Raw genomic sequence first — 12,511 nt, 5'->3', positions numbered from 1 at the left:
GAAGGGCAGAGCGTGAATAAAGTACGCACACACCTCTGACCGACCTCTGACCTCTTGCCGCCTACAGCTGTGGATGATGGGCTGCACTCGGAGAATGGCACCATTGGCATCTTGGTCAGCACCGCAGTGGAAATCAATATAGGCGGCAAGACCATCAAACCTGCAGGTATGGTTAAAAACAAAAAGGTTAAAATAAGTGTGAGATCCCAGATATGTAAGTTCTAAGTTCTGTTATGATGGGTTGTAAATAACAACAGAGGAGACACACCAGTTTAAAGAATAACAAAAAAAGGATTTATTAAAGCTAGAAATGTATTACAAATTGTATGACAGAATGTAAATGTATGAATGCACAGAAAAAAAACACAGAAACACATAACATCAGGTTAATGAAAAACGAAAGGTACTTCCTTCTCTCCTTCCTTCTATGTAGAAGGAAGGAGAGAGAAAAAAGGGCGCTACACATAGCCGGAGTTGTTCGCACGCTGCACACTAGCACAGATGCTTATCATTGCACTGATGACCCCAAAGTCTGTCAGCTGGTCTCTAAAATAAAGCAAAAAAGATGAAAAAAGACCAGAGATGGAGCACAAGGGCCACCTCAGTGCCTAAAATCGTTTTTGGATTGTTTTTGGATTGCAGGTTGTTGTCTGCATTAAAACCAGAATCCAATCACAAACAACCTACATAGTCAGTATCCAATTAGGCTTCTATATGAAACAGTTCTGCTGTGTAATATGTAAAAATATCATTACTCAAGATCTCAAAGCTGTAGAAATGGCCAATAAAAACCCTGCAAATATAAGGTCTCAATCTGACTTTCATGATCAAGAAATTTTGCTTATGTCATATTATGTAAATAACTGGGCCATTTAAAGACCCACTAAATGGGATTGTAATTTCATGCAAATAAAATGCCTGCTCCCACAAGTCTGTGGCGTGGCGTCAGTGGTCCCCCAAGAGCCCTCACATCTAATATCCATTCATATCTGATGATATGCTATATTGCATGGATGGTCACTTACTAAGGGCTCATGGGACATCTCTGGAATCTAAACTACATACCTTTTCCTCTGCTTCCTGTCTAAATCCCATGTCTTGCCTTCGCCTGTGCTTCCTGTCCCTGGGCACGCTTTTTCTGTGTTTCCATGGTGACTGTCAGTGGTGGGGGTGAAACTGGACTTGGAGGCCTGGGTGGAAAAATTCAAGATCCTGGCCAGTAACCAGTCCGACAGTCGACAGGGTTCACACAAGGTAACCAACACAAGCTGGAAAACTATATTTAGCCTACCTGCACTTACAGACACACACACACACTATACACATAAAATACGGCTAAACACTTAGTTAATTGAGTAAACATAGTTAACTGAGTAATTTAAACAAAGCTGCATGAACCGTGATGTAGAGTGGTACTACTTTATTAAAAGAGCTGTGTATACAGTAATTCAGAGTGACACTGGGTTGTTTAAACAGCGCAATATATACAGTAATTTAGAGTGACTCTGGTTTGTGACATTGTTTCCAACAGTGTGGGCCATCCAGTAGCTGTGAGATGGACTGTGAAGTTAACAGTGATGTAAGACTCACTGTCACCTCTTTGTTTCATCAGACCTCATAGTGCTCCTGGCTGTGCGATATCTCTGGTTGTCCATTTAGTGCTTCCATCCTTCATGATCATCTGTAAATACTAACAGAGACAAAACATCCTGTTTGCATTGGCACAAATGTAAGTGTTCACAGTCAATGGGAGCGTGGGGGGAGGGGGAGGGGATGGGCAGTGTGTTTGATAAGTCTGGGGGTGCTTTTGGTGAATTGGCGGTGCATATGGTACACACGGGTGTGTTTGCAATGGATGGTACGTATTTAATAAATGGTTTGGCATACGTTGTAGGGGTGTATTTGTGGGTATTTGCTGTATGGTGGTGGTTATAATAAATGGGAGTGGGTGTGTGTGGTAAGTGGTTGCATTTGAGCCAATTTAATCAGTGTCTTCCTTTATCTGCAGGACCTGCTATGTTATCTGATTGATGATGGAGGGTTCCTGGTGATGTCCAACCAGAAGGAGCATTGGAAACAGGTGACAATCAGTGGGCACTTTTCTACAGTGTACTGTGCTTATAGCCTGACACAAGAGCAATGTGTATACAAACCTGTTGAAAGACATGATCTATCTAGCACCAGAATGTTAGAACTGAAGAGGTAATGATTTTTTGGTGTTACTCATTCTTGAATAAGGGCATGGGACCTTCTGGCTCGGTGTTGATACATCTCTGCTCCCTGTAACTGTGTCTCTCACTCTGTCTAAGTGAAGCGGTGCTTGGACACTACTTTACTACCAAGATGTTTTGATGAAGGTTTAATGGAGAAACCCTTTGGTTTTTATGGTCCAATAAAACCTTATTTCCCTGTTTTAAACTAGCATGAATCTTTAATCTCATCCCCACTCTATCTTTACCTGCCTTTCTGTCTGTCTGTCTGTCTGTCTGTCAGTGTCACTTTCTCACATTTCCTTCTGTCCATCTCTACTGCTTCCATCTGTATCTGTCTCATTCTCATCTGTCTCTCTGCCTGTCTCACCATTGGTGTGCATCTCTCAGATTCACTGTCTGTCTCATTGTGCCAGGTTGGCCTGTTTCTCGGGGAGGTGGACCCTTCTTTGATGCATGCGCTCTTCAATAACTCCATCTACGCCCGCCAGCAGTCCTTCCAGTACCATTCGGTCTGCGACCCTGCCCCCAGCAGCCACACGGGCAGGGCACCCAGGGGTGTGTTTGTGGTAAGTCGCAGTGCACTTGTTGTGCCAGAGCAGTGGCATCGGTGTCACCAGTCAGGGGGATTATAATTTTTTATTACTGAATTTTTGAATGACATGAATGAAAATTGATGCTCTCACATCCCTCTCATTTCCAGCTGAATTATTTGTATGAAGTCATGAGTCACTATACGCACGTTCAGTATTCATAACCACATTTAACCTCTCCCTGTGTTTCTCACGTGCAGCCCACCCTCACAGACGTGCTCAGTCTAGCCTGGTGGACATCTGCAGCAGCCTGGTAGGGGAGACCTCAAGACCTTTGTTTTTGCTATACACTGAAGACAATTGAGTTTGAGGTCAAAAGATGTACATGAGATGACAGATCCGAATTTCAGCTTTTATTTCCTGGTATTTTTATCTAGATTTGTTAAACAACTTAGAACATATCACCTTTTGTATCAGACAACCCAATTTTTAGGTGAGCAAAAGTATTGGAACATGTGACTGACAGGTGTTTCTTGTTGCCCATGTGTCCTGTTAGATTGATTGGTTAAACAATAAATATGTTATGGTTATACACTTTGTTGTACGTCGCTCTGGATAAGAGCGTCTGCCAAATGCCTGTAATGTAATGTAATGTAAATAGTTCTGAATGTCTACTCTTGGTTTTAGCCTTGGGTTTTGCCTGTGAAGACTGCATTTGTGTTATAAAAGATAAACTAACATGAAGACCAGAGAGCTGTCTTTGGGAGAAAAGCAAGCTTAGAAAAGAGAGGAAATCGATCAGAGCCATTGCACAAGCATTGGGGATAGCTTGTACGACAACTTGGAATCTCCTGAAAAAGAAAGAAACCGCTGGCGTACTGAACAACAGATATTGAACAGGTCGACCAAGGAAAACAACAGCAGTTGATGACAGAAACATTGTGAAAGCTGTGAAGAAAAACCTCAAAACATCAGTCAGTGACATCACAAACAATCTCCACAGGACAGGGGTGAAGGTATCTCAATCAACTGTTCGAAGAAGACTTAGAGAGCAGCAATATAGAGGCTATACCACAAGATGCAAGTAGTAGTAAGAATCGGAAGACAAGATTACAATTTGCAAAGAAGTACAGAGATGAGCCACAAAAGTTCTGGAACAAAGTTTTATGGACTGATGAGACCAAGATTAACCTCTACCAAAGTGATGGAAAGGCCAAAGTGTGGAGAAAGAAGGGATCTGCTCATGATCCAAAACATATGAGCTCATCTGTGAAGCACGGTGGAGGAAGTGTCATGGCTTGGGCTGGCATGGCTGCTTCTGGAGTGGACTCACTAATCTTTATTGATGATGTAACTCATGATGGTAGCAGCAGGATGAATTCAGAAGTCTACAAAAACATTCTGTCTGCCAACTTACGGAGAAATGCGTCCAAACTAATTGGGAGGAACTTCATCACGCAGCAAGACAATGACCCAAAACACACTGCCAACACAACAAAGGACTTAATTAGGGAGAAAAAGTGGAAGGTTTTAGACTGGCCAAGTCAATCACCAGACCTTAACCCAATTGAGCATGCATTTCACCTCCTGAAGAGGAGATTGAAGGGAAAACCCCCCCGAAACAAACAACAACTGAAAGAGGCTGCAGTAAAAGCCTGGAAAAGCATCACAAAAGAAGAATGCAACAGTTTGGTGATGTCAATGGGTCGCAGGCTTGATGCAGTTATTGCAAGCAAGAGATATGCTACCAAATATTAAGTGTTATTTGCTTTCATTTACTTAAATACTCTCCGCTCCAATACTTTTGCTCACCTAAAGATTGGGTGGTCTGATACCAAAGGTGCTATGTTCTAAGTAGTTTAACACATCTAGGTGTAAATACCAGGAAATAAAAGCTGAAATTCTGAACTCTTGTCTCATGTTCATCTTTTTATCTCAACCCCAAATGTATTCAGTGTATTGCAAAAACAAAGGAATTGGCCTTGCTGTTCCAATACTTTTGGAGGGGACTGTATGTTTAGATACATCATATGCAACCTCCACCCAATTCTCCCTCCTTTTCATAGGTCGCTGATTCAACAGTTACTGTATGGACTGGCCTACCATGCCTGGTTCACTACAGGTAGGTTTTAACGGACTGACCTACTGCATCTGGTTTACTTCAGGTGATAAAAAGAGACTGGCCTATCACATCTGGTTCACTACAGGTGGTATAATCAGGCTGGCCAAGCACACCTCATTCACTACAGGTGGTATAAGCACACTTGGGTAATTACAAGTGAGTTGAAAATGCGAAGTATAAGCATTATGATCCACAATGTCTTAATTTCATGTAAGATAAATTAGCTGTAGGCTGGCTCTGGCAGTAACAGTGGAGCCTAATTTCAGCATATTGTTAAAAATGTCAAAATTTAATGTTTAGTCATCTCCTGAATTTGTGTCTCTCCCACCTGCATGATGTTCTCCCAGGTGATGTGGAGGGTGAAGGGGTGGACTCCAGAGCTTCTAGCTGTGTAACCGTGCAGTCACAGTTCTACTTCACCAACACCACCAATTTCTACAATGTGCTGCAGGACTGTGGAAACTGCTCCAGGTACTTCCATTGCAGTCAGGTACATTCTGTGGGGAGTTTGTGTTCAGTGTGGAGAGTGAGGTCCGTGTGGAATGTGCAGCCAGTGTGGAGAGTGAGGTCCCTGTGGAATGTGCAGCCAGTATGGGGAGTGAGGTCCCTGTGGAATGTGCAGCCAGCGTGGAGAGTGAGGTCTCTGTGGAATGTGCAGGCAGTGTGGAGAGTGAAGTCCCTGTGGAATGTGCATCCAGTGTGGAGAGTGAGATCCGTGTGGAATAGTCAATCCTGTATCTCTCCACCCCAGGCTATTCCACGCCAAGCGCATTGAGAACACAAACCTACTGTTCGTGGTGGCAGAGAAGGTGCCCTGCAACTCCTGTGAGATGGAGAAACTGACACCAGTGAAGACAGAGTGTATCCTTCAGTAACTCATGTATGAAGAGGACATATGAGTTTCCTTTGAAAATGCCCTCCATCACTGAATGAAACTCAAGCCACAAGCTGCCCTGAGCCCTCCACCACTGACTTCCCCCTAAGCATCATTCCCCCAGAGCCAGTGCGCTGTCCTTTCAGGCAAACCATCAGCCTCACTCGCTGCTTAGTTAGGCCTTTGGAATCTGGATTGGTTAGAGCTTATTGGTGCATATATAGAGATAGAAGTGGTTACAGTCATATTCACAGTTGCTGTGTCTTTGTCTCTTGAACCTGATTGGGGTAAACGGTCAGATCAGTGAGTGCGCACTCTCTACAGAGAACATTTTTAGAAAATCTGTAGAATGTGTGGTTAGAGTAAGCGCCAAAATCCCTATGGGACTCCCGCTAAGGCAACGTCCTCCCTATGCTACCAGCTGTGAAAGAGAAGTCTGTATGTGAAGCCTTAACCTGGCCTTCCAGTCCAGGAAGAAAACCCCTGCGAGCTGCTGAACTCTGCACGATACCGCAAAGGCCCATCTACCTGCTTCGACTACAACATCAGGGTAAGAAACAGCAGTGCACACAGACTGGAGCGAGTATAGAAATGTAGGGCCAGTGTTTCCAGGAAGGTTCTGTTATTTGCAATTATTAGGAAGAGGATGTGTTTCATTTATTACAGAGGCAGAACTCTAGTGTCATCACAAGAGATATAGCTTTTAAACAGTGAGTTATGAAACCACAGAATACAGTAAAACACCCATGCTTATTTTCTCTACACTGACTCGGGGATAATATAATCCGCTTTAAAAGGTGGAAAATTTAATGTAAATTGTTTTTGGTTTTGTATTGAAATGCCTGAAGCATATCAGTCACAGATGAACTCACCACCTGATATGATCCCATTGAAAGGAAGAATACTCCTTTGTATATTCAAGCATTAGTAAGATAATTAACCAGCAATTGCTGTTATACCTACTGTAGCTAGCTACCAGTTGCCAGTGTTGCCAGGTATGTTTTCAGAAGTACAAATGGACTCCTTTAAAGTGTACTGCACAAGTTATGTTGTCTTGCCCTACTTACGTGAGCTCATGATGCATCAGAAGTTCCTGACTGTTGGTTTATTAGTGTCAGCCTGGTCAGTACTGTAAGGTCATGAATAAGTGAATTTACCTCATGACTGGCAGTGTGACACTTACAACTTTTGGCCACTGGGTGGCCCCAAGCCATCTCTATCTGTGCTACTGCTGCAAAGTACTACACTCTCTTGTTTCTCACTGTTCTTCTCCTCCCTCTCTCTCCTCTGTAGGAGAACACGTCTGAGTGTGGGCGGGGCCACTCTTTCCGCCCAATGTTTGGGCTCCTGTTCTGTCTCCAACTGCTCCTCCTGCACATGACAGATGATTGTCCGCTGGCTCTGTCCCTATCTGGCACACACTAATACTAGCAGTCCTTCTTTCTCCCTCCCTTCCCTCCTCTCTCCTTTTCTCTCTTGGCCTTTCCGCAATACAGTCTTCCCGTTCTTTTTCAAATTTCTCTGCCTTTCTGCTTTTATGAGGGACCCGCAGTATCTTTCTCTCCCTCCTTCCCTCCCCCCCTCCTTCATTTTCTCTCTCCCTGTCTGGGCCTCACCCTGGGCCTCCGTGCTGAAGGATCCAGGGACAGCTGGCCTCAGAGGCCTGGCATTCGCTTTTTCCGTACTAATCCGGAACACCTGCTGACACATGAGACAGGGCCTCAGACAGACAGAGCAGACACAATCTACTGTCCTTTGTTAGGCTGTCATTTTCAAAAGGGAAATTGTAAAATTGTACAGACTACAAACATTCATTTACTTGCTAAGGAATACTTCCTGCCAACTTGAGAGACATTTAATTTAATTTCATTGCTAGACTTAATTTGGGGAAGAGAGAAGTTAAATGTGTTCAGATGAGTTCAGTCTCAAATTAAAATATCTAACAAAATACGGTAGCATCGCACCCAGGGGTGCGTTCAAAAGGTGCAATACTTGGTAACTGCCATTTCCGCGTTCAGGGGACCGTTTGCTTAAAATTGTTCACTTTGTACAACTGTCAACAGAGATAGTTCAACTGGCAGTCATCGTTGTGTTACTGTGGCATGACTGTGTTTTAACCTGTTTTAACTGGCCGGATGTTTCTGGATGTTAGAATTGACATGCAGCCATTTGCAGTTACGATGCATTGTTATAAATTCAAGAATATATATATTTTTAACAAACATGTTCCGATATACATAATTTGAATTTGAATAACCAGCTGGCATAGCTACAGTGGCTGGCAACAAAACATTTTTGTTAATATATTACATTAATTTCAGACACATTAATCAAGCTTGCCACAGTTGTGTCTGTATACGAGTGCCAGGTAGTTTTAATCTGTAGTCTCTGCTAGGTAAAATGCAGTTGCACATAACAGCACAATCATAGCTATAGCACACAACAGACAAGCACACAGACAGCTGAGACATAAATGACATTGCATATAATAGCAGAAATATATAATGGGTTATATGTCATTTAATGTAATCTGGGTCATATACTTCTGAGCCTTTTGCATTCCAGTGCAAATGCACACAACGCTCAGCAGAGATCCATCTCCACAGTGCAGCTGTTTTGTCTCTTTAACACACGCCAAACACCATCCTGGTGTTCTGGATTCTTTTATGTGAGTTATCTGTAGTTCTGACCTATGGCTCCTGAAGAGCTGTTCAGAGAGGTTCTGAGGTACTACTGTCTATGAATTAATATCCCAGTGCTTTCCAACCTATAATTGGCCTTATGAAAAATAATGTTAATTGCAAATATGCCTGTTGTATGGAAATTGTTGTTGGAGAACCCACTTTTGCCTTTGCTGAAGATCACATGTTCCAACCATGTAATTATCTTTTGTTTTTATGAAAATATGAATGGGGGCTGCTGGTTAATTTCAAATTGGTCAGCGTTGTTTTTGTTTGCTCAGGAGGGAATGCAGCTTGTGCAAACTTTGGCACGTTACAAAAATATGGCTTACGGTTAAATGAATGGTTACATGGAAAATGTTTTTATTGTACTTCATATTTTAAATGGAATGGTTGTAAAATATTGTTTTAAGTGTGTTTGTGTGTGCGTGCATGCGAGTGTGTGCGTGTATGTGTGTGTGTCATACAACATACACACAGATGTATACTGTAGAACCACAGAGATTAGAACCCTCCGGGAATGGGGGTTGTTCAGAACTTTGAAATGTTATTACTTGTTTATTGGAATGGTTGCTTGCACACCTCTTAGCTTAATTTTTAAACATACTCTACTTTTATTACTATAAATTTTATCTGTATTTTGCAAAACAGGTTTAACATGTTTTGTTGTATATGAAAAACACATGGTATTAGTTTCACAATGCCACTCCCTCAGAAGTTTTCTTCCAATTCATTAATTTTATATTAATTGAACATGCACTTAAGGAGGGAGTGGTGTATTTCCATTTTTTTAATGAGAGGAAGGTGACTGCATTTAATGACTTCTGTTCAATGCTCACTTTTGCATCAGTGATAGATAGATACACAAAACTCAAAAGTTAGAGAGGGACAGACTAACAGACTATCATTAATATTAAGAAATTAAAGTTGTGCACTCAAGTTCCTCCTTGCTGTGTTTTACTGACCAACATTTTGGCAAAGGTGTTGAATGTCTTGTGACACGAAAACAATTCAACATTTAAAGAAATATACCTGTATACAACAGATCTCTCGTATGTACAAAACAAGATAATATAATCTCTTAATAAACATTGTACATGTAAAATAAAAATAATTATGCATTGTGTACAATTAACTATAAATAGGCCTAGATATTGAAGCGTATCAACAAAGAACATATTTTACAAGTATGATTATGTATCAGTGAAGAATATATATATATCTGTGTGTGTTGTCGTGTCACATGGTTTTGTCTCACCTGTCTCCAATTAGTCCTATATAAGGGCTGTGCTTGCTCACTGGTAATCATCCTGACAAAGGCATCTTTTGCTGAAACATTGGTCAATGAAACACAGCAAGGAGGAAATTGAGTGTGAAACTTTCTGATTTCATAACATCAGTGATAAAAGCAAAGAGTATCTGCGTACAATAAGGAGCTTGAAAAGGTGTCATTTCTTATGCTACACCTGGGTTCATACCCTGTTCGGTTGGCTGGTTGGTCTGACTCTGAGGTTCTACTGTATTTGGAACAACTCAACTGTCTACCTAATTTAGCTCCCTCAAATAGGCCTACTGTAGTTCACTAGTGTTGTTGAGGGATGCTGGCTTTGTGAGTACTGGCTGCATAGACTGGGCTTCTCACCTCTGCATTGTGGATTTGCATCTGCGAGTTTGGCTCTTATCACTGAGCGCTCCAGTAAAACCGCCGGTCTATGTATGGACTTCAGCTGGTCCCCTCAGCTCTGACCCCAGAAGGCCACGAGGTATCAGATTTTATCACCGCATAAAATCTGTTATATAATTAAGCTTCAGCTCAACCCTTCTCTCTGCTCCTAAAAATGTTGTAAACATAGATGCACACGTTGATGGGCTGTTGGACTGTGGCCCTCCAGGAAGGCAGAGGAAGGGCTTGGGTGGGGTTGCAGAATTTTAATAATGCCAAAATGATGTAAAGTCATGAATAGCCCCAGTGAAAGGCTTAGCCAAGCAAAGAGTTAACTGCTGCTCATTCCTTCTTCTCAGTTTCCGACAGGACCCTTTGAAAAGAGCCAAGTGCTTGCGTGTGCCTGAAAAAGGAATGATGAACTGACACCGTGTACACAACATGCCCCCAAGCCTATGTGGTGAGAGTCTGACCTCTGTGGCTAACTTCCATCCCACACATCACAGAACACCCCCTGCCCTCCCACCACTTGCCCTCCCAACTTATATGTTTGAGCAGAAAACCAGCTGTTTGTGAAAGAACTGCATTGCTGGGAATGGCAGCCGTGTTAGAAGACATTTAATTTTTTTTTTTTTTCGTCGACAGCACAAATGTCATCTGTGGACCTGTTGCTAGGAAGGCAACACTCATTTTGACATTGTGGGACATTTATACTGAAGTTTGTAATGTAATTGTAGTAATTGATGGACCCAGAAAGATGGACATTTTTGGCCATGGCTTCAATGAGATAAAGGGTTAATTCCAAAGGAACCTGTTTGGTTGGACATACATTAATCCTTCAGCAGCTAGTTTGAGCTTGTCATTGTTCCAAAGAATTTCATGGTCCATTTTCTCACTGTTTAAATCTGAGGTTCCACGGGCCAATTGTGGCTCAGTCCATAAACAAGTTCAGCTAAGCTGCATTTTTTGTTAGCAATTAATTATAATAGTACTGTATGAATTTATAAATCCACAAGCTGCATTTTAATGCTGCAGCATCATGTAGCATCAGCCCTGCAAATATCTGTGCACTGGTAGTGCAAAGATATTTGCAGATATGAGATTGAGATATGAGCATGCAAAGACTCAAGTGATGGAGGCGTAAAGATGATTTCATTATTGTAATGAGGTGGTAATGTGTACATTGGACTCATATCTCACACAGCAAATTTCATTTTCAGACCCCACCATAGCTTGCTTTATTCTTTAATATAACTTTATTCATTTAATATAAATATTTTTTTAAGTGAAATGTGTCATTATATGTAGGCAGATTATAGTTGAAATTCTAAATAAATTTATGGTTATGGCCCATACAGCTTTTACTGGGCTGCAATCCAAGGCCCAGGATGACATTTAGGTTCTCTTACAGAAAGAAAAAGATCAACTTTTGCTTTTGGTATGCATGGACTTATGGGTATTCCAGTAGAGCCATGTAGACACTCCATCCCACTGAAACCATCTGGTTGTAGTGCACTGTGGGATTTCCTGTGTAGTGTGTATGTTAACCAATTAAATAAATAAAGAAAGAAGAAAAAAAATCAAACTGGTGGGGTCCTGTGGTAGAGATATCCCCTCAGGATATCTGTGAGGCAGTCAGTCTAGTCTCTGCTGCAAACAGCAAATGTCTCTATGGAAGTTTCTTAAATTACCCATCATGCTTCTGCACTCTGTGCTGCTTGTGCCAAGCTGTGTTCTTAGAGGCAAGTGTGTGAAGGCAGTGTTCCATCATTGAATACATCAGACAAGAATATACAAGAAATCAGCAATCACTAGCTCCTACTGCAGGGATTGGCCCTTAATGGTAGATTCTGTGTGCAACATTTTGTCTGAAAGTGAAAAAGAACATTTTAGCCAGCTGTGCAATGGCTTAAGCTTCTGTGGAAATTCCATGTTTGTATAAAACGTGTGTGAAAGAATAAGATAACGAAAAGCAAGATTGAAATGATAAACTTTTGGGTCCTAAACATTTCTAAAAAATGCTACCAGTAAACATTTGAATGAGTTGTTTTTCAGCGGTAGATTGTTTATATTGTTCCAGCTCCTTTCTTTGCAGATGGCACAAAAAGGAAAGTCACTTTGTAAATTTTGTGTTTGTCACTTTTCAAACAGTTTATTATTGAGAATGTATTATTAAACAGTATTCATATTTTGTGGGGCGTATTGTGCATTATTGTATAAAACACCTGATTACATTGATGTTCTTTCTCACTGATTTGCAGAATATAGGTCTGTGGTGTGGTCTGTCCTATAAATACACTAGTTTCCAGTGGTGTTGTACCCTGTTGTTGAGAACTGAATCTTAACTGTCTTGACAGTGGCTGACACCCTCACAAGGTATGGCATAATTGGTTGTGGCATCATCCAGAGAAGCAGGAATTTATTTGTG

At 41.5% G+C, this 12,511-nt stretch overlaps 1 protein-coding gene across 2 annotated transcripts in view; it reads left to right on the top strand.

Moving 5' to 3' along the window:
- The window catches only part of LOC118211814 (voltage-dependent calcium channel subunit alpha-2/delta-2-like), a 36,962-nt gene extending 24,687 nt beyond the window's left edge, over positions 1–12,275 (top strand). Inside the window, exons 28-39 of one of the 2 annotated variants that reach the window (XR_004762091.1) lie at positions 68–166; positions 1,163–1,254; positions 1,532–1,579; positions 2,009–2,080; positions 2,627–2,779; positions 3,004–3,056; positions 4,810–4,865; positions 5,213–5,336; positions 5,617–5,726; positions 6,207–6,289; positions 7,033–10,543; positions 10,729–12,275. Coding sequence is in view for 1 of the 2 variants with exons in the window: in XM_035389300.1 (XP_035245191.1) it covers positions 68–166; positions 1,163–1,254; positions 1,532–1,579; positions 2,009–2,080; positions 2,627–2,779; positions 3,004–3,056; positions 4,810–4,865; positions 5,213–5,336; positions 5,617–5,726; positions 6,207–6,289; positions 7,033–7,164 (1,022 nt within the window). In the remaining variant the exon portion in view is untranslated. Of the gene's footprint in view, positions 1–67; positions 167–1,162; positions 1,255–1,531; positions 1,580–2,008; positions 2,081–2,626; positions 2,780–3,003; positions 3,057–4,809; positions 4,866–5,212; positions 5,337–5,616; positions 5,727–6,206; positions 6,290–7,032 lie in introns of both variants that reach the window. The other variant, XM_035389300.1, reaches the window with a different exon arrangement.
- The last annotated feature ends 236 nt before the right edge of the window (positions 12,276–12,511 follow it).

This window comes from Anguilla anguilla, chromosome 13 (assembly GCF_013347855.1).
Source record: "Anguilla anguilla isolate fAngAng1 chromosome 13, fAngAng1.pri, whole genome shotgun sequence".
Lineage (NCBI taxonomy): Eukaryota > Metazoa > Chordata > Actinopteri > Anguilliformes > Anguillidae > Anguilla > Anguilla anguilla.
Note: the sequence above shows the minus strand (reverse complement) of the source record. Positions and strands in the feature narration are given on the sequence as shown.